The sequence below is a fragment of the Leucopleurus acutus genome (genome assembly GCF_964270905.1).
Source record: "Leucopleurus acutus genome assembly, chromosome: 6".
Lineage (NCBI taxonomy): Eukaryota > Metazoa > Chordata > Mammalia > Artiodactyla > Delphinidae > Leucopleurus > Leucopleurus acutus.
In genome coordinates, this window is record NC_139149.1 from 75,008,564 (window position 1) to 75,036,124 (window position 27,561).

The 27,561-nt window shown below is 40.2% G+C and overlaps 1 protein-coding gene across 3 annotated transcripts; it reads left to right on the plus strand.

Moving 5' to 3' along the window:
- Window positions 1-1,199: 1,199 nt before the first annotated feature.
- On the plus strand, window positions 1,200-26,486 carry INPP1 (inositol polyphosphate-1-phosphatase). Of its 3 annotated transcripts, none has more exons than XM_082841864.1 (6): window positions 1,200-1,237; window positions 15,832-16,099; window positions 18,668-18,728; window positions 21,388-21,588; window positions 23,664-23,838; window positions 25,751-26,486. In XM_082841864.1, the coding sequence occupies exons 2-6, from the start codon at window positions 15,896-15,898 to the stop codon at window positions 26,316-26,318; spliced, it is 1,209 nt and encodes a 402-aa protein (XP_082697990.1). In that variant the 5' UTR covers window positions 1,200-1,237; window positions 15,832-15,895; the 3' UTR covers window positions 26,319-26,486. The 3 variants fall into 3 exon arrangements, with proteins under 3 accessions (XP_082697990.1, XP_082697988.1, XP_082697989.1); XM_082841862.1 differs by having other exon boundaries at window positions 1,229-1,355; XM_082841863.1 differs by having other exon boundaries at window positions 1,229-1,351.
- Window positions 26,487-27,561: the final 1,075 nt, after the last annotated feature.

Genomic DNA, 27,561 nt, shown 5'->3' on the forward strand with positions numbered 1-27,561 from the left:
TCCTGGACTATGACAAGTTGAGTATTACCCCCAGGCCCCTGTCCTGGTGGTTCCCCACTGCCCTGAGGAGCAAGACTTGACAACTCAGGAGGTTTGGGGAAATGTAGATAAGAAAACCTGCTAGCTAGAACATTAAAACAGAGCTTCCTAATTTCACACCACGGAATGAGTTATAGATATGTACATAGTGGTCTCCTCTGCCCTCCAAGGTGGAAGGGCCCAGTCCCTCCTGCATGAGCAGCCTCCTCTGTTTGCCCCACTTGGGGTCCTGCAGACAAGATTATTTCCTAGGTGTGCCATGAAGTGAAAGGATGTGTGAAGGACTTTAGAAGGCCCGGTGTGCTCACAAACAACATCCAGCCTACTGGGTCACCGGCCAGACCCCTCCTGTTCGACACTCTGTTGCCCTTTAAAAATGTCTACCTATCCCCCCATCATCACCCATTCCTATCACTACCCACCCCATTCAAAGCCATCTTTAAGATATACTGAATCCCACAGTTTAGAGGGTTGAAGCACTACCCACGGTGTGTTTCCGGTCAAGGTGGCTCTAGGCCCACACCTTGTAAGTCAAGCTCCCAGGAGACACTGCTAGGGTTTGCAGCACAACCAGCACGCTTGACATTTCTATTAGAACAATGGGACCCGATTGCCACCGGCAGGAAGTCCATCGTCACAGCTGCCAACCCGTGTATCAAAACCATAATCCTCAAAAAGAGTACGGAAGAATGGAGGAGGAAGATATTAAAAGCGAATTTGCAGGCGGCTACAAGAAGAAAACAAAAACAGTGGATGAGGTGACCTTGGAACCCTTTGCTTCCCGGCACTCCCCTCTGAATCATCACGCTCCACTTGCGACGCTGCAGACTCCGGGCTCCTGCAGGCAGGCGTGGGATGCCCCCGTTCGCCCCGGGAGCCTCGAGGCGTCACCGCGCGTTTCCACGCAGTGGTCCGGGGGGAAACAAGAGGGCGGCGGCCTGGCGAATGCTGCGGTCTGCGATCCCGGGAGAGCGTGGCCGCGCGCCGCACGGCTGCGCCTCGCCCTCCGAAGACCACCGCCCTGCTCCCAGCCCCTCGCCCTCTGGTTGAGCCTGCGGCCAGACGCCCGGCGCCCCTCGGTTAACCTCCCACGCCCGGCCACCTCCTCCTCCGCCTTTTCCTCTCCTCCTCCCCCGCCTCTTCCGTTTTCTGGAGGGAAAGGCTGCAGCCTCCTTCTGGGCTCCGCATCCCGGCTTAGGTAATACGCTTTCCTCTTTACGCACCCCTTTCCTCGGCGCCACAGCCTCCCTTCCTGCTCGGATCCGGGTCCCCGGGCTGGGCGACCAGCACGCACCCATCGTCTCTCCGGAAGGTAGGTGAGTAAATCTGGGCCAGCAGGGCTCGTTGCCTCTCCGCCCGGCCTGTGATGACCTCTGTCCGCTGCAGCGAGGCTGCCACCCGGCCCGGCCCACATCGTTGCTGCCACCAGCCGGGCGGAGGAGCTCTCGAGTCCTGCGGCTCCCTGGGCTCCGCAGAAACGACCCGAAAGAAGTAGACGGTGGGAAGAAAGATTGGCAAACACTTTTTTTTAAAAATTCGATCAGCATTTTTAGGTCGAAGAAGCTGATCTGACAGTTGTCGAGAGCAGTGGCCCGGGTTCAAAGTGTAGATGGCATAGCTGTCAAGCGCCCCTTGGTTTTTGCTTTGAGAGATGCTTGTTAGTGTCCATTGCTGCTGGCTGCCACTAGTGACCTACTAGATGAGCGTAAAATAACATGAAGGGACTATATTTAGAAAAGTCTTTGCCTCCTTGCTTTTAATTCACTGCATTTTGAAAGGCGGTCTGGTGAGACGTGCAGAGTTAGTTGGTGTGGCCAGAGTAGAGTACTGGGGCTGGGGGATGCAGATACTTAACATGGGTTTGGCCGAATCGTGTATACCGTTAGACACGAAGAGCTTGAAAAACATCCCTAGATTATTTAGTACATTCATGAAGAATACATATAAACAATCAAGGTGTGTACTTTGGAGATTTTCCGTTTTAAAGCAAATTTTAAGGCGTTGAATAAGCAGAAGTTTGACCACTGTGTGAATGGCGTTCACTTCAAAAGAACAGTGGGTTAAGGCTGTGTGGATAGACCACTTGAGTGCATCCCACATGTTGAATAAAACATTTTTTGGCCGTTTTGCTGCGATTCCTAGCTTTGAAACCAAAGAAGTTGGTAAGGATCAGCCCTGCTCAGCCTGATAATAGTCTAATGATGAAAATAATCCACCGAACTACTATTGACTGATGAATTAGCTAAGTGACCTCATTTTTTACCTTTTAAAATAGGTTATAGAAGGGGGGAAAAGGGGCAATAGAAGAGTTCACTTTTTCAAGGCAGATATTTGTTTGCATTCTTTTTTAGAATCTATTTTTAAGCTTTTGTGGATTTTTATACTACTCTTGCAGTTAGTTCTTAGTCATGAAGAAAATTATGTAAAAGGCATAAAGTTACATTTTACTTTTTCATAGAGAAAGCTACCGTTTCTTTTCAAGTTATTGGACTAAATCACCACCTGGTTGGAAACTGCAGCTTGGACTCATGCCATTTAATGTGGAATATCTTATTACAGATTTAAATTACAGCTATACTTGTGGTAGTTCTGAAAAAAAATGATCATGTCTTATTTGACGTATAAGGCCTGTGAAACAAAAGTTATAAAGTTATTCATTATATATTTACTTCTGCTTTTTTTTGTGGCTGCATTGGGTCTTCGTTGCTGTGCACGGGCTTTTCTCTCGTTGTGGCGAGCGGGGGCTACTCTTCGTTGCGGCGCGCTGGCTTCTCATTGCGGTGGCTTCTCTTGTTGCGGAGCACGGGCTCTGGGCATGCGGGCTTCAGTAGTTGTGGCTCGTGGGCTCAGCAGTTGTGGCTCAAGGGCTCTAGTGCGCAGGCTCAGTAGTTGTGGTGCACGGGCTTAGTTGCTCCGCAGTGTGTGGGATCTTCCCAGACCAGGGCTCAAACCCATGTATGTCCCCTGCATTGACAGGCAGATTCTCAACCACTGAGCCATCAGGGAAGCCCAGCAAACATTTTTACATGTTCAGTCTCTTTTTTGTGGTAGGCAATCTTAATTCAAGTCCTTTAATGTTATAAGAGCATTTTATTAATGGATTTTTAGTGCAGATTACTGTGATAGTAATCTACAGCAAAATATTGTGCCTGATCATTTCTCTTTCATGTAACAGACTTATTTGTTACTTTTTCTGTGTTCCTAATCAGGGAAGACCAGAATGCAAATTTCAGTAACTTATTTATAACTTTTATTAAAATGACCCAACACCATCTAAAAAAGAAAAAACTTTATTTCAGCATTAAATGTGGTCAATTATATATATAAACAAATTGACAAAATAAAGTATTAATCTATAAAATAATTCATTAAGATGAATTACCACAATGGAAAGTATCAGTTTCTTTCTCCATTCCTTTTCTTTCTCTTTTATTTTGCTTTTCTTTTCTTTTCTTTTGTTTTAGGGGTGGAGAAGGGTTGTTTTGCTTTCTTGTTTTTATTTTTAATCAACTAAATGTTAAAAAAATTTTAACTTAATTATCCAAGTTTAAATTAATGTAAATATTTACTAACTTTTTTAATAGATACTTAACTTTGTCTTCTTTACAGAGTGATGATGGTTAGGTTTCCCTCGATGCAAATGAGAGTTGTAACAAATTGCACAGGATTAAATTCAAATGACTAAAGGAAAATGTTATTTAATATTGCTTAAGGTAATCCTAATGTACTTAAAAAGATTTTTTTTATCATCAGTAGTTTTAAAAATAGGATCTTATCTTCCAAGTTCTAGAAAACCCCTCTAGTTAATTCCTGAGAATTTGCAAGAATCACATATAACCACATATAATCCCAGTTTGATCTGGGAATCATGAAAGGTCTGTTTTAAAAATTGGTTGATTGTAAGCTTCATGAATAGCAAAGAATGGGGGAAATAGAAATGAAAACTCAGATCAAAAAGGTAAATATTAACTAGCTTAGACATTAATCTATGGTTGCAGCATTAGCAAGAATGCAAGAGCATTGAGTATATTTGTATATTGAAGTGGCTTTAATGAGCCATTTATATCATTTTAGTACTTAGACCTTTTCAAGTAAAAGGTACTATAAATATTTTTCTATCACTTTATGTTCCTTTGAAGGCATATGTTACATTCAGTATTATGTATTGTTGTATTCAACATTTGTCAATATCTGTTAAAAATAAACATTTACCTCTACAAAATGGAAGTAGAATGATAAAAGATATGCTGCCATAAACCCAGCCTGCCAAAATGATACACAATGTGATCGCTGACCTTTACTTTCTTGCTATAATATTCAGAGAATATATTTTAGGTCGTGTAATTTATCACTGCAGAAATAAATAATAATAACCATCTTCTAAGAAGTTCTATAAAGAACTCGTTTGAATCATGTTTCCTAACAGTTATCATCCTAAAATTTGCATAATGAATAATCCCTTACAGATTAATTTTAGTGCAAGAAAATCCTTTTAAACATGTTTATCTCTAATGGAATGAAAATCAGTCAATTAAGTTACAGAACTCCCACTGTGTATCATGAGGAGATGGAAAAATTGTGTATCCTGCTCCCAGGGAACCTACAGCCTATTAGAGAGAGAACAATGGTGCCCCAAGGGCAGGCATGGGGGGGTGGGGCTTAGGCCTTCCTAATAATGTTCATTAACCCAAACTGCTGTAGCCTATAAACACACTAAGTATAAAAACCAGCGTGATTGCAGTGCAAAATCAACTACAAGGCAAAGAGCCTAGTGCCCTCTTTCAACTTAATTTTCATGACCCCGCCCCAACTTTTTTTTTCATTCAACCAACAAATTAGGTAGATGATAAACATCAAAAGCCTTAAAAATGTACATTTTTTTGAACCTGTAATTTTATTTGTATTTTACCCTTTAAAAAATTGTAGTAAAAAAATATATATATGACATAAAATTTACCATTTTGACCATTTCCAAGTGTGCAATTCACTTGCATTAAGTACGTTACCATTGTTATGCAACCATCACCACTATCCATCTCCAGAGCTTTTTATCATCCCAAACTGAAACTCTGGATCCTTTAAACAATAACTCCGCATAAGCTCCTCCCAGCCCTGGTAACCACCGTCCTACCTTCTGTCTCTATGAATTTGACTATTCTGAGTACCCCATATAAGTGGAATTATACAATATTTGTTCTTTTAAGTCTGGCTTCTTTCACTTAGCATAATGTTTCCAAGGTTGATCCATGTTGAGGCATGTACCAGAATCTCATTCCTTTTTAGGGCTGAATAATAGTCCCCAACGTCTTTTTTTTTCTTTTTTTCTTTTTTTTTTTTTTTGCTGAATGCGGGCCTCTCACCGTCGTGGCCTCTCCCATTGTGGAGCACAGTCTCCGGACGTGCAGGCTCAACGGCCATGGCTCATGGGCCCAGCCGCTCCGCGGCATGTGGGATCCTCCCGGACTGGGGCACGAACCCGTGTCCCCTGCATCGGCAGGTGGACTCTCAACCACTGCACCACCAGGGAAGCCCCCTCAACCTCTTTTATATGGAAAGTGGTTATGAAAAAATAGAGAAGTTTTGAACTGGGACAGACCATAGAAATCATTCCCTCCAACCTCTCTGTCCCTTCTTTCTTTTCCTTTTTTATGTTTACAGAAATGAGGAAAACAAGTCCCTGAGAGCTTACACATGTGGCCAGGGTTTTACACCTGGTTGGTTAAAGGCCAAGCAGAGCCTAAGAACCAGCTCCCCTGTGGCCTAAACAAGGCTCTTTCTACCACACAACCATGGTGGCCCACGTAGACCATAAAAGGCAAGTGTTAAATGAGTTGGTACGGAAAGTAAGTGTTGCAAAAGTTCAGAAGAAAAGATAAAATGACTGAAAAACGTTACATGCAAAAGGAAACGTTCAAAATGGATTTGAAGACTAATATAATTAACGATAAGATTAACAATTATCAAAGCTATAAATAATATTCTGCTGGAAAAGTTTCTACAAGCCATACATCTTTCTTTTTGCCTTGAATTAGGCATTAAATCTGTATTTTTAAAAATATTTATTCTTTCCCACAGTTAAGATAGCTACACTGAATCTTCTTCCATTTTTTTATATTCTATGTGATTTCAGGTTTCGTTTGTGACACCTCGGTTGTATGCTAAAAAATATCTCTTAGCATATAAAAGTTTAAGCATATAGTTGGAAGACAGCAGATAGAAAAGAGTTTCTATTTAGTGAAAGTGTTTCTCACTCCCGAGAAGAGGATAAAAAAGGCCACTAACAAATTTAAAAGTATTTCTAAATGGAATATTTTTTCATACTTTTCAAATGCATTCTGGGAAGACATTGAAATGTATACTTTAGGCAAGTATTATGCTAATGTGGAATACTTATTATGTAGGTCAACTTGCATTTTTTTTCCAGCATTTAATTTTTGTTACAAAAAAGACAATATAGTTGACCTTTAGCCGACCAAGGCCATTATTCTTAGGCACAGTAGCTATAGCTTTCCCTGTTCTGCTCCTGAATAACTAGTGAGAGACAGAGCTGACTGTTGCACCTGGTGTTCCCTTAAATTGTCAAATAAAAATTAGATGAGTGACGTTGCCTGTCCTCAACCCAGATTTACTGGATCAATATCTCCAGGGGAAAAGTCTAAAAATCTGTATTTTTAATGAGTGTTTCAATTGATTCTTGATCTTACTAATTTGGGAGACACTACTTTAGCACAAGCTCCCATTTACAAGCTACCAGAACAACATTTGAGGATAGAGGACTTCTTTGTGGTCTATTGCTTTGAGCAGCAGCAGTGAGCAAAAATGTGGGCTAATGTGGTACAACAGTAGCCTTACTAGGGTGAGGTAGACTGATCAGCTTAGAAATGGGCATGTTATGTCAACACTGTTTGAAGAATGGGAAGAAGGGAGGGAGAAATGTGAAGGTTAAATAGATGGATTTACATATCCCATATTTAATGTCTTCTCTAACAAAACCAAATTAAACTTACCATTTTTGGCTATTTAATCAACAAAATTAATCAAGATAGGTCACCTCCAGATGTCAGAGCATAATATCAGATTCCAATTTGGTGCTCAAAAATGTGGTTCAGTTGCTAGTCATCCAGATACAGCTTTGTTTTTTTTTTGTAAATGAATGTAGAATATATGTAGACTTTGATATAAATAAATATGGGCCCACGTGCCTAATGGCACCTGGGTAATGCTGTTAAAATACACGTATAATAAACAATATGACAAAGATGAATTCTATATTTACAAAGCTAAGAGAAAATTCATAAGCCAACATTTATTGAACACCCCTGAGGTATGCGCTAAGAGTCATAAGAAACCATGCACGTTTAAATCTCCTGCCAGACAAGGGCATAGATAAGCAAACCAATGTACAGTGTGTTGGAGAGCTGGGATAGAGATTTGTCCTGCCTCCGTTCTCCTATGGTCCAGGTACCCAAGATGGAGGGTCAGGCATGGCTCCTGGAGGAGCCAACTCTCTCTCCACACACACACCCTTTAAAAAACTTTCTATCTAAATAGAAATACATACAGAAAAGTATGCAAGTCCCAAGGGTGTAGCTTGATGAGTGTACACAAAGTCAACCCACCCATGTAACCATCACTCAGATCTAGAACATTCCCAGTGCCTAAAAGCCCCATCATTTACCCCCATCAATAATCCCTCCTTCTCCAAGGGTAACCACCACTGCAACTTCTAACACCATAAGTTAGTTTTGCCTTTTTTTGAACTTCAACTAAATTAAATTGCTCCACGTATATTTTTTGTGTCTGACTTCTTTCACTCAACAGTATGTTTTTGTGAGATGCATCCGCGTTGCTGCCTATAGCAATAATTCATTAATTCTCACTGCTGTATAGTATTTTCTTTTGCAAGTATGCCATAGTTTATTTCATTTTAGTGTTGATGGTCACTCGGGTTATTTCTAGTGTGAGGTTACTGCAACAAATTATGCTGATCATAAATATTCTTGTACATGTCTTTTAATGTATATGTGCAGGAATTTCTGTTGAGTACAAGTCTATAAGAGAAATTGCTAGGTCATAGGTTATGCTTGTATTCAACAAATTACAAACAATTTTCCAACAGGGTTGTACCAATTTCATTCACACCAGCAGTATGAGTCTCATTGCTCTACATCCTCATCAAACCTTGACATTTTCAATCTTTACTTTTAGCTATTCGGTTGGACATGCAGTGATACCCTGTTGCAACTTTTAAGTTGCATTTTCCTGATTATTAACAAGTTACACTATCTTTCCACATATTTATTGGCCATTTGAACATCTTCTTTTATGAAGTATCTGTTCAAGTTTCTTGCCCTTGAACTGATTCTGAGAAGGTGAGTAGACATTAGGCATAAGGCAGGAGGAAGGGCATGTCAGCCAGAGGGAACAGCATGTGCAAATTAATGATCTGCCCAGAGCATGGGAGTAAATGGACAGAGGGTGGGAAATCAGCCACTAAAATGCTAAACTTAATCAGAGACTATGAAGTGATGACAGCAACATCTCAGAGATCAAAGTGAAACAGCACTAAAGAAGTACAGGCAGTCCCATGCTGTACTGCTTAGTGGATTCTGAGAAATGTGTGATGATCAAATATCTGAAAGTTGAGCAAAGCTCATACACTGGAAGGACAATTCAGTTTCCAATGACCTAAAAGGTAGTGTTTGTAAATGCCTGTTAATGCTTGTGGTACAGTTTTCCTTCTGGCCTAGGTAACCAAGTGGGTAGATGAGTGTCTCCTAGGGAGGTTAGGGGAGGCTATTGTTAGCAAGTTGCACTTTAGCCATCATTGGTTACTCCAGTTGAGCCCATTACATACTTTGTGTGGGCCCACTTCTGTTCCCCATCCTTTCTGGCAGCTTCCATTCTTTAAACTACTCCCTAAAGCAGCCCTAACCTGGAAGGGGAAGAGGAACAAGGTCTCTGTTTCCCCTACAATAGCAGTGTGAGCTAATACAGAGCCTTGGCCAGCCCTGCAGCATGTGCCCACCTAGGGAGAGTCCTGGCCAGCTGTACCCCTTTGAGAGAGGTCACCAAAAACACTTCTTGTAAAGCACCCAGGTATTTCATGGAAGTTGGACCCCAACAGCAATAGCAGTCAGGCAGGGCCACCACACAGTAATTTCAAATTGCCAGTCTTCAGAGGATGAGTGACAGACTGAATTCAGTTTATGAATTGTGAGGATGGGGTGGAGTCATTGTCTAATGGGCAAAAATGTGGGCTCTGTAAAAGTAGTAGGTTTTCTGCAGGAAGAAATAATTGTCAACAGAAATGCTTTGACCTACTTGCCTATTCATGAGTGAGCAGTTCTGTTTTGTTGAGGGCCCTTATCTATGTTGTCACATTTCTGTCACCGTGAGCAACACAAGGGCATGGCCAGGCTCTGGTACAAGCAGGCTCATCACACAAAAACAGACACCCTTGGCTCTAGAATCTTCACAAATTTCCCGACAAAATATCCCCCTTGACGGAATAGTGACCCTCCTGAGCCATCTGTAGATGGTCTACCATGAAGCCAGAGTAGTCTTCAGCCTCCGGGAGCCAAAGTTTCCACCCAGACACCCAGAAACTGAAGCAATCAGATCTGGCCTGCATAAAGGAACTTTTTTCTGGGTCATTCAAAGAATTACAAGTAGTTTCCAGGCTTTTAGATTTAATGGAGTAGTAAATTTTCAGAAAAGATTTCAGTGACCCCTATAAAGTTGCCAACTTCTTATTTTTCAAGTAAGGACTGTGATTGTGGGTTCTGTGAAGTTGTATTTAATAGTCATAGCTGTCATTTGTCATCTACTATACGCAAGGCTCTGTGCTTGGTACTTTTCCAGAAATACCTCTTTTGATCTTCACAATGTCCCTGCAAGATTTGTATTATCTTCATATTACAGATGAAGAGAGAGGCTCAGAGAGGGTAGGTAAATTACCAGATGCCACACAGCTAGTTGATGGCAGAGTCCTGGTTTTCAACCCAGGTCTATCTGATTCCGAAGCCTATGTCTTTCCCATTTTACTGTTTATCACGTCTGAAATATGTGTATATTATTCAGATATGATTTTTAATATCTGGTGTTCTGATGAGATGATAAGATGGTCAGAAATTAAAATTGAGTTTTGTCTTTGTAGAGAGATTTGGGCTTCCAGGAAAAGTCTTAAAAGCTTTTTTTTTTCTAATTGACCTACTTCAGTTTACTCAGTGTTTCTCTAATAGATGTGAAAATTCCCTAAAAGCTAAAGAGACTGTTTCTATCTGACACTGTGACACGATCTTATGTAAACATGTAGATATACATTTGGTCTGAGATGGTGAGGAATGTAACTTCTTTAAACCTGTTCTGCTCAAATGTGACTTGAAATGGGTTGTCACAAAATAAGCCTTATAAGAGTATTTCAATGTTCACTGATCATTAATGATTTGGCTGTTAAAGTGAGTAGCTCCTAGTGGGAAAGATTGTCTTACAGAATTAAACTTATTGACCACATAAATAGGAAAGAGAACCCTACCCCAGTTCCCTGTTTGGCCAGAAAAAAAGAAGACAAAGGAATAGATTGGGTTGGCATTTGCTAAGATTAGCAAGGTCTCTTTGGGCTAAATTGTATTCTCTCTAAATTTGTACGTTGAAGCCCTAACTCTCCAGTACCTCATAATGTGACTGTATTTGGAGATAGGGCCTTTAACTTAACTCAGTTCAAGGTTAAGTGAGGTCATATGGGTGGGCCCTAATCCAATCTGAATGGAGTCTTTATAAAAGAGGGAGAGACTCCCACGGATGCTCGTCCACAGAGGAAAGTCTGTCTGCAAGCCAAGGAGAAAACAGCCCTGCTGACACCTTGGTCTTGGACTTCCAGTCTGCAGAACCGTGAGAAAATAAATTTGTTGTTTAAGCCACCCAGACTGTGGCACTTAGTTATGGCAGCCCTAGCAAACAAATACAAGAGGAATTAGGTATTCTGCATGAGCTGACCCCCTCCCCGCCCCTCATGCCAAGACAGCCAGTCAAGAGAGATATCAGTAGAACATAGATGAGCTTTTATTATCCAGCAAAGATAGTTTACACTGAGACTGAGGATCAGCTAGGGGAAAGGTTTTCCTGAGAGCAGAAGAAAAGTGAGTATCAAATAGTGATTTTTTAATAATCAAACTACTGACAGCTACCAGGGAGGTGTGTGTGTTTCTCTCCTTTTTGCTATATAATATACCTTATAATAATAATATTCTTACAATTATTTATCCAGTGATTGCTCATTTCTTCCCTTAGTTAACAGCTAACAATTTATGAAAGGATTTTATTGGCTAGAGCACTGGCTAACAGTGTGCTCTAGTCAATAAAACTGGGTTTCTGCTGTTTCACCTGGGCTTGAATCTTGTCCCAGCCACTTCCTAGCTGTGTGATTTTGGGCAAATTATTTACCCTCCTGTGCCTCAGTTTCTTTATCAGTAAAATAGAGGTAATAGTACCTTCTCCGTAGGGTTGTGTGAGAATTAAACGAATTAACATATGTAAAAACATATGTAAAGTGCTTGGAAGGATGCCTGCCATATAGTAAGTACCTAATAAATGTTAGCGATTATTATTTTAACTTGGGCTTTTTCTCTGCATATGAATAACTGTTAGCCCATGGTTTCACCAAGATATCTGGCCACCAGGTGCCAGCCCCCCTGAAATTACCAGCATAGTATTAAAGATGAATAAACAGCCTAAAGAACAGTAGCTATTAAATCTCAGTGTTTAGCATCATCTAGGAGGTTGACAAAACTACAGATTCCTGGACCCTGTCCCCAGCAATTCTGATTCACTAAGTTGGGATGGAGCCCCAGAAATCTGTCTTTTTAATAGGCGCCTTAGGTAATTCTAACACGTGGTTGCCAGAATACCTATTAAATACTAATCCAAAGGAATTTCTTCTATATTCAAAGCTAGTAAATTATGGTAAATGTCATAACTTACTAATCATGAATCTATAATAATTTTCATTTAAAGTATTTGAAATGTTTAAATAAAGCCAACTTAGGTCAATAACGCATATATAAATTTTTAAAAATTTTTATTTATTTATATTTATTTATTATTATTTTTGGCTGTGTTGGATCTTCACTGCTGTGCACGGCTTTCTCTAGTTGCAGCAAGCGTGGGCTTCTCATTGCTGTGGCTTCTCTCATTGCGGAGCACGGGCTCTAGAGCACACGGGCTTCAGTAGATGGGGCGCATGGGCTCTAGAGTGCAGGCTCAGTAGTTGTGGCTCACAGGCTTAGTTGCTCCCCCACATGTGGGATCGTCCCAGACCAGGACTTGAACCCGTGTCCCCTGCATTGGCAGGCGGATTCTTAACCACTGTGCCACCAGGGAAGCCCAATAACGCATATATAAACTTGCTTTTAAAAATCATCTGAATGATAATTTCCATGAGTGTTAATACAAGCTATTAATAAACTCGAAGAAATTCTGTATTGGATGTAGCCCTCAGTTTCTCTCAAGCTGAGTCCTTCAAAGTGAGGGCAAATTGTCCATTATGCCCTTGAGTGTTGTGGCCTGGCTGAGTGAATTGAATTGAGGACAGATGGAGAAAGAGATACGGAAGCAGCTTACAGAGAGAAGCACAGAGGACCGTGGCTCATTCATTTGGAGGAAATAGTCCATTCAGCCAGAAAGTAGCAGGCTAGCTATGCAAATTAGTTAGAAAGTCTTGCATGTACATGTTGATAGCTGTGAGAGATTTTTTTTTAGGGGGTTAGGACCCTGGAGCTAAAGAAGTTCTGGGTTCTATAGGATGGCTGGAGAAAGCCTAGTCCTAAACTGAAACTGCGTGTTCAACCTGGAGCTTGACAAGACACCGTAGTGTTTTCTAGGTTCAGAATAGAAGGTGATTAAGGTTGAGTGCTGGGATAACTTGGGAAATGAAAAATCTGATTTACTGTGTTATGATGAATTCTTAAAATCTGTGCACCTGTTAATTACAGGACTAAAGTTTAGAGCTGCTATTTTTTCCCCCATTGGTCAAGTTGCTATGCTCAGGTGAAGTGAGAATGGTCATTATTGAGGAAATAAAGGTCAGGTTCAAAGGTGAGAAACTCCAGATCTCTGGGCAGCTGTATAGAAACTTATCAGGACTAAGTTGGTGAGTTTTCCGTGTGAGAAGGGTGGTGGTGGTGCCTGGAGATTGTAGCCTGTGTGAGTAACTCACCTGAGTGTTCTGAGGGCGTCATAGGGAGAGATTCTTGGTTATCCAATGGTGTGGTGGTACGGTGTTTCTTTTACCAAAAAAAAAAAAAAAAATTGACTTTAACAAAGTTGAGTAAAATAGACAATACTGGTATTGTTAATTTAGAAAGTTTTCAAACTGGACTCCTTAAAATCTTCATGGTGCTTTTAATATAAAAAGCTGCTTAGGTACGGTTAGTTCATTGATTCTTTTTCCTTTACTTACAATAACCTCATAACATGTACCAAGATATCAAAATAATCAAAGTTATTGAATTTATACACTTGGAGCTTCTGTATTCTACTGATATGTATGTATCCATGTGTGTATCCATTATATATAACTTATAATTTAGAGCATGCAGATACCATAAATTGTTTCTAAGTCAAAGTGCCTCAGCTGTATTAATATAACCGTTTTTCTTAATGTTGAGGTTTAAGTCAACCAAAGTGAATTTTTTTAACATATTATTCAATCCTTGGGGGGAAAAGGCATTTAGGTAGGCAGGTGTTTTTGTTTAATTTTTAACTGTATCATCTCTACTACCTGATATTTGTGTTGTCACTACAGTACCACTTTGGACAGTTATCTCCAGGAATTGGAATTCTTGTCCTTTGTGCTTAATTGTTCCAAGATATTTTAAAATATAATTTCTTATTAGAAAAGCAGTATATATTTATTGTAGAATATTTGAAAATTATAGAAAAGCATAATGAAAAAAATCCTCCACAATTCTAGTACCTAGTGATAATTACCATTAAACGTCTGTTTATCATTAAAACATCACCTATTAGCCTTTCAAACTCTCTCTATATAAACAGAGTGCACGTGTGTATAAACACAAATTAGGAACATACTATGATACTATATATACATTTAATATTATAACATTAACATATCCCTATTAAATATTCTTCAAAAATATTATTTTAAGAACTATATTGTAGTCTATCTTACATTGCACCAATGTTTAAGATTATTTTTAACTTTTTGCTGCTGTCAATAATACTAATCCTTCTGTGGAAATATTTTAACACAACTGTGACTTAACACAAAGTAGGGCCAGACTGGAGTTACTGGCTAAAGGTAATAACATTTCTAAGGATCTTGATACATTTTTCTCAAATTGCCCTGTGGAAACCCACTTGTTTGCACGCCCATTAGCAGAGTATCAGCACCTGTTTCGCCACATCTGCAAGAATGAAAATTAACTTTAAAACCAGTTTTGTCCATCTAATAGTGGAGTAGGATGTTTCATTGTTTTTATTCACTTTCCTTTTATTACTATTGAGGTTGGACATATTTTCTTAGGGTGGTTGACCCATAATCTTAAGAAAATAGCATATATTTTTTAAAGCAGACCTGATTAAGACAAAACGGCTATGACAATTCACAATTAACTCCTTTGCATTGACATCTTCATTGTTGTACTAATTCTCAGCCTCCTAGAGTCCATTAAAGGAACTTCTTTTTTTATTTCATTTTATTTTATTTTATAGATCTATTTTATTTATTTATTTATTTATTTATTACATCTTTATTGGAGTATAATTGCTTTACAATGGTGTGTTAGTTTCTGCTTTATAACAAAGTGAATCAGTTATACATATACATATGTTCCCATAAAGAGCATGAGCTTCTGTGTGAGCCCTGCCAGTTAGTCTTGTGTAACCCTAAACAAGTTGCTTAACTTCTCTGAGCTTCAGTTTCCTTGACTGTAAAGCAGGGCTGATAATCCTCACAATAATTCTCACAATACTGAGATAGGAATTATTAAAGCATTCAGTAAAATGCAGCTACTATTGAAACTGAGAAATGTTTCTCTCCTCATTACCTGATAGGTATGTCAAGGTGTGGTAGCATGCCTCTTAGAAGCCAGAACTTTTCAAGTCCCAACAAGTTGCATGTTTGAATTCACTTTATTAGTTAAACTTGCTAGAAGAGCAGCGCAGCTAGTGGGACATTTTTAATAGAAAAAAAAAAAAAGGTGATTGGGGTTGGGAGATCACCTGGATTGCTAGCCCAGTGTGACCCCAGAGTCCTGCAGGACACAAACATGCTTGCTGGTGTGCTTGGTACTTTAGAAAGTTGCCCCCAAACTGATGCGATAAACGGGCTTTTACTTCCTCCTTCTTCTTTTGGGGGAAAGGGTGAAAGAAAGAGCACTACTTTAATAATGTTGTTGCTAAGCTTGTGTGCTCATTCGAAGGTCATTATGTGAACTTGGCTTTTCCTTTAATTTAACATTGTGCTCGTGTATCCACCTGCCTATTGGTCTAGGGTTTTGTAAATATAATGTAGATTCTCATTCAAATTCTTTCACTGAGAATTCAGTTCTTTGCATAATGGATTTGAGACTATAAATCTTTTGATCTTTAAAAATAAGTTTCAATTTTTAGATGATATCTAGTCTTCCACCTGGAGGATGCAACTGTGATCTATAGTAGCTGTTCAGCCATGCTGACCAGTTGACTGCCAGATGGGTTGTTAGCAGTGCCGAGGCACCCTGACATCACTCTCTGAACTGCTTTCTCTTTCACATTCTTGTACTTTTCCAGCTGACGGCCCGGAGGGTGGGTGCCGATTCCACCAGACGCTGCGACTGAAAAGCCAGGTTCAGAAATGTCAGGTATCCTCCGGGAGCTGCTCTGTGTCTCTGAGAAAGCTGCCAACATTGCCCGGGCGTGCAGGCAACAGGAAGCCCTCTTCCAGCTGCTGATAGAAGAAAAGAAAGAGGGAGAAAAGAACAAGAAGTTTGCAGTTGATTTCAAGACCCTGGCTGATGTACTGGTACAGGAAGTTATAAAACAGAATATGGAGAACAAGGTAAGAAGGTCCCAGCCAATGTAATTGCAAAATATTTGCCCCTGTGGTTTTTCCCCTCTATAGAATAGCATCCTTTCTCCTCGCCACCCCTACCCCCATTATTAACACCTTGGATTCTAATAAACAACTTGGGTTTTTCCCCTTGTTTTGACTACAATATTACCAAAATGTGTGCTGCAGAAAAAAATGTTAAATACAGAAAAATAAGAATCCTCTTAATCCTACCACTAGAGAAAACCACAGCTGTTTTGCTAAATATTGTTAGAATATTTTCCTTCTGTGTGTGTACATGGCACACACAATTTATTTCAAAAGAAATGAGAACATACTGTTTTATAACTTTTTTTTAACTTGATATATTAAGTCCCACCTTTTGACATAATCACTTATCTAATGGTTGCCTCAGTTATGGGCTCATAGAGTCCTGGAGACTTAAAGTCTCCCTTTATTTGAGTAGGAAAACATTGTTTATAACTAACAATGATTGTAATTCTAGGTCTTTTAAGCTGACTGGGGAAAAGAAATTATATTCATAAGTAGTAATAACAAACAATAACATTAGCAGACACTTATAAATGCTTACTATGAGCCAGGTACTGTTCTAAGGGCTTTAAATATATTAATTTAATCATAACAATTTTATGAGGTAAGAACAATTATTTCATTGTAATGGATGAGAAAAGGGAGACACAGAGAGGTTAAATAACTTGCCTAAGGTTGCACAGCAAGTGAATGGCAGGGCTGGTTTTTGAACCCAGGCTGACCGAGTCTGTGCTCTTTGCAATACTATATTGCCTTTTATATGGTAATCTAATAATTTCTTTTCTTTTAAGTTTGAGAGGATACAATTTTGTGTCGGAAAGCCCTACAAAATATTACAATCGTTTCTATGAAATTCTCAAAATATTAGGAATCATTTAGAATCATTTAAGTGAATTCTTGACCACAGGCAGGAAGAGAGAATAAATGACCCCTTGAAATATCTACAAACTGTACTTTTTCATGTCCTATAATATCTGGCTCCAATAAACTAAAAGGAAGCAAATTTGTTTTTGTTACTGATCAAGAGCTGGGTGGAAGAGATGGTTGAGCAACTGGATTAGAAATGTATCAACGTTAAGTTCTGTGGGCTAATATTTGCCCCAGAGCATTATAACAAGTTCAGGCAGTTGTTCATTCATGAAGTATGTGCCAGGACTTATGAACACATAAATGATATTCACTTTTGGCTTGTATAAAATAGTTTCATGACTCTCCTATACTGTAGCCTCAGAAAGGGTTTCTAGGCAGGTTGTGGGAGACTGGAGCTTCAGCCCTGGATGAATTGATGAATCGGCTCAGTGCCAGCCGTGTTGATTTGCATTGTTCTTTTTTTTTTTAATTTAATTTAATTTATTTATTTTTGACCGCGTTGGGTCTTCGTTGCTGTGCACGGGCTTTTCTCTAGTTGCGGTGAGCGGGGGCTACTCTTCATTGCAGTGCGTGGGCTTCTCGTTGCAGTGGCTTCTCTTGTTGCGGAGCATGGGCTCTAGGCTCGCAGGCTTCAGTAGTTGTGGCACGTGGGCTCTAGAGCGCAGGCTCAGTAGTTGTGGCACATGGGCTTCGTTGCTCCAAGGCATGTGGGATCTTCCCAGACCAGGGCTCGAACCCATGTCCCCTGCACTGGCAGGCAGATTCTTAACCACTGCGCCACCAGGGAAGTCCCGACTTGCATTGTTCTTTAAAAGAGTTAAAAATAACAAGTAGTTGTGGGCATTATTAAAGCTACTGGCCATCTGTGAATAACTGAGCTCAAATATTTGAAGCATTTCCTTGCTTTTATTGCTTGAGAACCATACTCATATCATAATTCAGCACATATTTTGAGAGAAATTATCTTTACTGCAGAGAAAATCAGAAGCAAAATGTGTCTGAAAGCTCCTGGTCATACAGAGATGAGAGAAAATTCCTATTTAGCTTTTTTTTTTTTTAATTCTATATTGGCACATAAATTGTTGGCAAATAAAATATTTCCCCTTTTTTGCTATATCACCTTCCTAGCCTGATGGCTAATGATACCTCCAACAGGTCCAGAAAACACACCTGAAAATGAAAACAAAATCAAATGTTATCCTCTGATACCTTCTATCCAGTCTCAAGTAATCATCTCAGGTACTTGGTCAATAACATTAACTTGTATAAGCTACTTAGGTCCTGTTTAGGAGCAACAGTTAAAACATCTCCTTTGTAAACATTCTAGCTCTATGGCCCTTAACTAGAAGGATGAAGTTTCTAGAAGTACTTCTGCAGACTCAACAGAACATAAGGAAACCAGACTTCTACCATGATTTGGACTTTCTAAAGGGGCAAAGGAGCAGGAAAATATTAGAAAACTAAGTACTGAACCAAGCTGACTTCACTTTTCATACTTGTTATACTTGGATTGATTTCTGGAATTGTAAATTTCGGATCTAATTGTGCTATTTAATTTGAAGTATAAAATGAAAATCTGTTCAGAATTGAACATAAATGTGGGATTTTTTTTTTTTTCTTTATTGTTGTATTTTTGTCATACTCTGAATCATTCAGTTTCCAGGCTTGGGGAAAAAAATTTTTGGAGAAGAATCCAATGAGTTTACAAATGATTTGGGTAAGTATAAATGTCTTAATGTATTTTTATAACTTAATTATCATATGGTATTTTTATTTTCAACTTACATCATGAAGTAAATGGATGTTTGGAGGCCTTTCACGTAAATACATATTTGAATGTTAAGCTTCATTCAATACTTCAGAATATCATGCCATTTATGATAGGGAGATGTGGCATCTTAGGATTATTTAGCAAGTCCACATGTATTATTCTAGATATAAATCTGTAGCATTTGAATAACGTATGATTTAACCTTTGGGAAAGTTGCCTGGCCCTTTGGGAATCTGATGGAAGTTATAGATGCCCCCAGAAAGATGCACATCTACACAGTTTTGCAGGCAATTTCAAGTACAAGTAAACCCATTTGTGGACCTCCTAGGGAGTCCATAGACCTTGGCTGAGAATGTAGAGGAGGCCCTGTCCCTGAAATCACCTCATGGCTTCTCTGGTCTCAGAACCTCTGTAAAGGAGTTGGACAACCAAAAAGGTTCCTTTTACCACCAAGTTTTAACTCTTATTTAATTAGTTTCCTGTGGACCAAATTCTCGTTTGATGGACCACCAGTTCCCTTGTGATAGAGAGGAAAATATCAAAATCGCTGATCCTTTTTAGAGAAACAAACTGTTTTTAGTTGTCTGGGTTTTTGTTTGTTTAATGGTAGAAGATTAAAATAGTGAACTTTAAACACTGATCATGTGACAAATAGTTAAACATCTAGAGGCATGTTTACAAAGAAAACTAATTTCTGGATTAACTCTGGAGAAAAATTTGTCTTCTTCATGGGCAGTGTATTAAAATGCACTTAATTCTATGACACTCAGTAAGAAGAAAGAAAAATCTCATTTAAACTTAAGACTAAAAAACCCACCTGTACAGGAATAAAGACGCAGTTGTAGAGAATGGACTTGAGGACATGGAGAGGGGGAAGGGTAAGCTGGGCTGAAGTGAGAGAGTAGCATTGACATATATACACTACCAAATGTAAAATAGATAGCTAGTGGGAAGCAGCCGCATAGCACAGGGAGATCAGCTCGGTGCTTTGTGACCACCTAGAGGGGTGGGATAGGGAGGGTGGGAGGGAGGCTTAAGAGGGAGGTGATATGGGGATATATGTATACACATAGCTGATTCACTTATACAGCAGAAATTAACACACCATTGTAAAGCAATTATACTCCAATAAGGATGTTAAAAAAAAACACCTGTGACTAACCAGTAAGAAATCCTACACTTAAAATCCTGTTTGACTACTTCATAAACAGTTATTTTAATATTTCATTTATGTATCTAGAATTATAGGGGCAAAAAGGCATTCCACGTACATTTTCCTTAGAACTGAAGGAGAGAATGGGTTTAACAGAGAACCATGGTGAAGGGGAGGGGCTGGTGGATGAGGTGAGGTGAGACAGTGGAAGTTCAAAGGAAGGAGTTTGGATTTTCCTCTAAGCATGATCGGTATTCAGTGGCAAATTTTAAGCAAAGGAGAAACGTGATATGATTTGCTCCCTTGAATGATCCCATGACTTTTACTGAGTCTAGTGTAGGTGCTCAGCAAGTGGCGGTGATTAGCATTATTATTCCCCAACTTCAACAGTCTCATTTAATTGAATTGAACTACATGTAATTGACTGTTTCTTGCTGTTTCAGAATCATCATTATAATAGACTCACACTGTGCTTCCCAAACTCTAAGGATCACATGAATCACCTGGGGATCTTGTTAGAACTCAGTAGGTCCGGGATGGGGACTGCAGTTCTGGATTTCTAACAAGTTCTCAGGTGATGCAAATGCTGCTTGCTGTTCTTGGAATGGCTAGGTTAGCTAGGAGTATTTGTCTATATACCACAAAATCTCCAAAGTGCCATGTTTTCTTAATTTTTAAAAAATTTATATTCTGCATTGCTGTGACTTTCTGTTGCTATTAACTTACCTGTTTTTGCCAGCCTCTTTTCTTACTTTTGCGGGGGCTGGAAACCAGATTAGGCAAGGGTCTAAGAAGTGTCTTTGAAGTGATGGTAAAGCACCTGGACTCGGTAACTTGGGATTTCAATTGCAGAAACAGCTTTGCTTACATGCTGATTTCCAGTGGTTTCACAGAGAGCTATTCTATGTATGTCATTTAGAGTCCTACAGCTTTACCACATTTAAAGATTAATGTACTTCATCTTATGTTACTTTACTGAGCATAAACAATTTAGGGAGGTAGAAGCCCTTCTTTGTACTGATAAGAACTCCATTCTTTTCAATAACATATTCAAATGTGAATAGCGTGACCCACAGTATATTAAAAGGCAAAAAATATAAAAGATTGGTTATCAAGGACTCAGGGTTCTTAACTGGTCCATGAGCTCCCTTAAACTAGATACAAAAAACTGTGTGCACGTGCCCATGTGGACATTTTTCTGGAGAGTGGGTCCTTTGACACCTGGAATTCATTCCTCACTGTTAGGTGCATGACTGACCACTGAGCAGCTATGACTTTATGAAGGCCACTGGGTGATTCTGGCAATCAGCCAGGTTAGGAAACACTGGTATGGCTATATTTCCCTCACCTAGTCTGAGGTGCCCTCACAGCTTTTGTTTCTTCCCACCCCTCTGTTGTTCTTTCTCCCCTGAAACTTGAGATGTAATGGTCTTTAGTTTGTCTTTACTCTAGGGGAAAAGATTATCATGAGACTGTGTCCAACAGAGGAAGAAACAGTAGATCTTCTCAACAAAGTCCTTAGTGGTAACAAGTTGGCATCTGAAGCGTTAGCCAAGGTTGTACATCAGGACGTTGTCTTTAGTGACCCAGCTCTGGATGAGATAGAGATCAACATTCCACAGGACACTTTGGGAGTTTGGGTGGATCCTATAGGTAAGTAGAGAGAGTGTTTGCTTTTGTTTATTTGCTTTCATTAATAATCCTTTTTTTTTTTTTTTGATGGGGGGTTAGAAAAATAAAAATTGAGGGTATGGTTTAACTCTCCTAGGAGTTTTATTTTAAAAGTTTTGAATTTTTAAAATGATAAATGACTTTCACTGCCATGGCCCGGGATCAATCCCTGGTCAGGGAACTGAGATCCCACAAGCCGTGCGGTGCAGCCAGAAAAAAAGAAACGAAGAGCTGAGGTGTGTGTTATATACATATGTCTATCACATATATCTATAACATGTGTGTGTGTGTACACACATGCACACACACACACAGGCACATATACAAAGCTGAATTAACTCATTTTTGAAAGACCTCAGGGGCCAGACTGCTAAATATGAGAGAAGAATAAAGTGATAGCAGCTATAACTAACTGAGCACACGTGCTATTTTAAGAACATTCAGCACCGGCAGATTATTGCCATCTGGGAATGCTGTCCAGCTCATCAAATTTTTTTAAAAAAATCAAAATCCAGGTTTTTATGTGAGATCTCACAATTTAACCACTGGCTACTAATTCAGTTAAACAAGCAAACAATCAAAGCCACTATACAGGCCAAGCAAAACACAGCTGAATGTGACTCTTAGCAGTCGGTTTGTGAGTCCTGTGTAAACCTCACCATGAATTTTGTGGTCATGATTATGGTAGAACCATAACGTATAGCTCATTGTTTAAAAAGTGTAGGCCTCTCTCAATGATGCTATTAATATAATGCCCTAGGTATTAATCTTCGGAAGTCCCCCTTTTTCCCCTAACCTTCCAGGCATATTCTACCCAGTACAACTGCAACCAATCATGCTGAACAGGCAAACTCCCCCCACCCTCCCCATCCTACAAGCGTATTAATAATGATAGAAATGCCTTTAGTCATCAGAGAATTAGAGCATATTCAGCCTATGGATTGTATATGCAAACTAAGAATGTTTTCCAGAATCTTTTATTGCTTGAAGGTAAATCAGCCTCAGTTAAGGTTTTTGAGGGACAGAAACCTTGTGTTCTTGTTCTATCCTGAATTGATTCTGTTAGCTAGCTCTCTGGATCTTGTGCCTGACACATCCTTAACTGGGCCTTAACTCATTAGATGTTGGCAGTCAGCTGCTGGCATGTACAGTCTTTTAAGAAGAGACCTAGCTACTTGGCTTCTTTTTCTCAGGACTCCCGTCAATTTCTTCCTCTTGTACTACCATCATTGTCTCCTTCCTCCTAATTTGAGGGACAAAAACAAACAAACAAAAAGGTAATTCCATCCCTGACAGATTCCTGGAAGGAGGCTTTCCCATCCACCTTGGACTTGTCCTCTGATTAGTAAGAGCTCTAAGGAAGCCCCTTGGTTATCCTGAGCTATTAGCTTTGAAATGATTTTGACATGTGATGGATATTTGAGTGCTTGTCATTTGCAAGGTGCAATGCTAGCTGCCATAGCAACTATAGACGTGTCCTTTCTCTCCAAGACTATATAGTTGGGAAAATGAAACACAAGCAGCTTAAAAGTGAAGTACAAGAGGTCGAAAAATAATTCAATATAAGTGGCACCCAAAGGTAAAAACTGATTGGTTACTATCTTCGTCAGTTTGGGCTGCTATAACAGGATACCATGGACTAGGTAGCTTTTAAACAACAGAAATTTATTTCTCACAGTTCCAGAGGCTGGGAAGTCCAATCTCAAGGTGCCAGCATGATTAGGTGAGGTCCTTCTTCCTGGTTCATAATTGGTACCTTTTCACTGTGTCCTCACATTCTGGAAGAGACTAAAGATCTCTCTGGAGCCTCTTTTGTAAGACACTAATTCCATTCATGAGGGTTCCACACTGAGGACTGAAGTACCTTCCAAAGGCCCCACTTACTAATACCATCAACTTTTGTGGGTAAGAATTTTGGGGGGACATAAACATTCAGACCATAGCAGTTACCAAATTAGAAGAGAGAAACAATATAGTACAGGGTTTGTAGATGTATTCATCATCGTCTTCTAAATAATCATTTCAAATAATCCTAACAAATTTGCTTCATTTTTCAGATTCAACTTATCAGTATATAAAAGGTTCTGCTGACATTAAATCCAACCAAGGAATCTTCCCCAGTGGACTTCAGTGTGTCACTATTTTAATTGGTGTCTATGACGTACAGACAGGGGTGCCCCTGATGGGAGTCATCAACCAACCTTTTGTATCACAAGACCTAAACACCCTCAGGTAAAAGATGAAAATTTTTGGTATATTATGGTTTTTAGAATTTACAACCTCAGCTTTGCTTATTGTCAAGATGATCTCTCCGCGTGGCATTCCCATGACTCAGTAGATTTGGTATTCCTACTAAAAATCTGCATGTTTGAATTAACGTTCTTTTTACTCTCAGCCCTGGGTCTCGCAGCAAAATGTGACAATGATCTAATGAAAAGCTGAGTAGGTGCAGCCAGGGTTAGGACCTGGCTCTGGGGTGCTCTCCCGGTAGAACTGCCAGCATCACTTCCTTTTCTGCCTCCCTCCTCAGGCTCCCCTGAACTCCTGTGCAGGGCAGAGTTGCTCTGATCCATGGCCCATGCTTGCAGGGCTCCAGGGCATGGCAGAGGCCAAGAAGAAGCAGCTTTTCTCCTGTGATTTCAGTATTTTATTGAAATAGATAATATTTTTTCCACTTGTATAGAACTGCATATTTTTTAATAAATTTATTTGTTTTTTATTATTATTTTTTGGCTGCGTTGGGTCTTCGTTGCTGCGCGCAGGCTTTCTCTGGTTGCAGTGAGCGGGCTTCTCATTGCGGTGGCTTCTCTTGTTGCGGAGCATGGGCTCTAGGCGCACGGGCTCTAGGTGCGCAGGCTTCGGTAGTTGCAGCACGCAGGCTCAGTAGTTGTGGCACGTGGGCTCAGTAGTTGTGGTACGCAGGCTCAGTAGTTGTGGCGCACAGGCTTAGTTGCCTACGTGGCATGTGGGATCTTCCTGGACCAGGGTTCAAACCCGTGTCCCCTGCACTGGCAGGCGGATTCTTAACCACTGCGCCACCAGGGAAGTCTTAGAACTACATATTTGTATTAAACTTTGACTTGCTTCAAGCAACTAAGAATTGTTTGTTCTTTAATAGTCATAAACTACACCTATGGAATTTTGATAGTTTTCTTCTAACCCTGCCTTCTTCCAAACTGAAAGTGTTTGTTGTCTTTAAAGGGTCGTTAAGAAGTTAAAAATAAGTGGGACTGGATGCTGCCATAATCATGACCTAGAAATGGTTGACAAAGTAGTTAGTAGCATAGATCCTAGAGTGAGACTTCGTGGGTTTGAATGCAGATTCTATCACTGATTTACATTCTTACACTTACATTCTCTAAGCCTGTTTCCATCTCTGTAAATAAACTATCCAGCATATATAGTAAGTTAAACATTGAGAAATGATAGGTGCTATTTTTGTTGTTGCCAGAAATAATGAGTCCATCTTTCTTGGTGTTAAAACCAAAGTGGAGCTAGTGAATTAGAGAATGAAAAGGCGTTACCAACTGAAGAAAAACTTAAGGATTGTGAAAGATTTGCAGATTGAAAAGATTATTTATCTGTTCATCTTTCCCCGCATTAAACTTCAAATGCCAAAAGTGGCAGTGAAACTTTGCAGGATTTCTGGCCTCCAGGAACAAAGCAAATATTTTAGCATTGTCCTAGATGGGTGTGATAATACAGAAAAACTGAAAGCCTTCCTAACCTGCAACAGCACAGGCAGCAACACGCACAGGGAGTAACTTTTTTTTTTTTTTTTGCGGTACGCGGGCCTCTCACTGTTGTGGCCTCTCCCATTGCGGAGCACAGGCTCCGGACGCGCAGGCTCAGTGGCCATGGCTCATGGGCCCAGCCGCTCTGCGGCATGTGGGGATCTTCCTGGACCAGGGCACGAACCCATGTCCCCTGCATTGGCAGGCGGACTCTCAACCACCGCGCCACCAGGGAAGCCCGGGAGTAAGTTTTAGAAATGAATTAGCTACTTGGTATCCATTTCTAAGCTTAAGGACCTTGAGACCCATTATGTTATATATTTTTCATATCATCAAGTTGGGAAGCCATATGAGCAATGAAAAACGAATGGGATAACCTACGGCCACAAACTGAATGTTCTCTTCCACAGGTGGAAAGGACAGTGCTACTGGGGCCTTTCTTACATGGGGACCAATATCCATTCATTTCTGCCTCCCGTCTCTACAAGAAACAGCAGTGAAACGCAGAGCCTAGTGACCCAAAACCCCAGCTCTGAGACGGAATACTCCCACCCGTTCTCAGCTGTCATTAGTACCAGTGAAAAGGAGACCATCAAGGCCGCACTGTCACGTGTGTGTGGAGAGCGCATATTCCGGGCAGCTGGGGCTGGTTACAAGAGCCTCTGTGTTGTTCTCGGCCTTGTGGACATTTACATCTTCTCAGAAGATACCACGTTCAAGTGGGACTCTTGTGCTGCCCACGCCATCCTCAGGGCCATGGGTGGGGGAATGGTGGACTTAAAAGAGTGCTTGGAAAGAAACCCCAACTCGGGGCTTGACTTGCCACAGTTGGTGTACCACGTGGGAAACAGAGGCGCTGCTGGAGTGGACCAGTGGGCCAACAAGGGAGGACTGATCGCTTACAGATCAAAGAAGCAGCTGGAGACATTCCTGAGCCTCCTCCTCCGACACCTTGCGCCTGTGGATGCACATACATAGACGAGCTCCATCCTCAGGGACTCGAAACCCAGCTGTGAACCTAGTTTCCACCTCTCTGTCTTTTGAAGACAGCTTTGTCCTGTCGACAGTCAAAGTTCACCTTCCTCTTTTGAGGAGCATTTTTCCATTATGTGTTCATAATGTTAATGTCAATAAATGACTGATATTCATGCCGCAGTTAAACATGCGAGATTCTTAATAGTGGATTTTGTGCTATTAATGTTGCTTGAAACACTTCAATAAAATATCGAAGACAGGAGAAATTCCTGCTCAATTAGTAAACCTCTTCTAAACATCTAAGGGTTAAGTTAATGCCACTGAAGTATTAGGGAGAGCCAAGAGGGGGTTGAGCTTAGTTTTGTTTCCCTTCTGGAGGAAAACTCTGCAGCTTTAGCCTTTGGCAAAACATTTAGAACTGTGAATTTAGCCATGTTCTGTACTTTCAACAGTATTATGTTTCTTAGAAGAATTAAAGCCTGGAGCACTGTGGGCTCCTTCCTACTCACATACCCTCTCATACTCACACACACATTCTAATATTCTCTCTCAAATGCATAATCTCATGGGCCCTCTCATTCAAGTTCTCTCTAATCCTGTCTCTAATAATTCTCTCTAATACTCTCACATACACACTCCATTTCTGTTGGTAAGACAGAAGGGGATAGGGTAAAGAGGTTTCTTTAATTTTTGCATATTTACTGCACTTCAAAAACCAGAGGTAGAGTTAAATACAGTCCTTGGACTACTAGAATCCCATGTTGAAAGTCGTCTGAGGTGGGTGGGACCACTTTTCCCATCCTGTTTAGCAGCCCTGGTGAGGAGGTAGCGCCACCATCTGGAGGGATTAAACTCTCACCTCTGACTTCTTTCGGCCTTGCGCCCTCTGGGGGCCAAAGGATATGTTCAGGAGCATCCTGTTTTTCTACAATTACAAACAAAAGAAAGTAAATCAAACTCTTTGTAATCGTATTTCATTGCACACAGCAGATTCAATGACTTATTTAGTGACGGGGTTATAGTTTTTAAAGTCCGCACGTGCTTTGTGATTGTGGGTCCTCAAGCAGTTTATTCTTAACCACTAACAGTCTAATTTTAAAGGTTGATTTTTAAGTCAAAGTGAGTTCATTCTTCACAAAACACATTAAAAACCAAAAGCCAGAAACTCGTCCTGCTGCATGATAGTCATCAGAATGGAGAAATAGAATATGGTTCAAGAAAAAGCATTTGTTGTCCACATAAACAT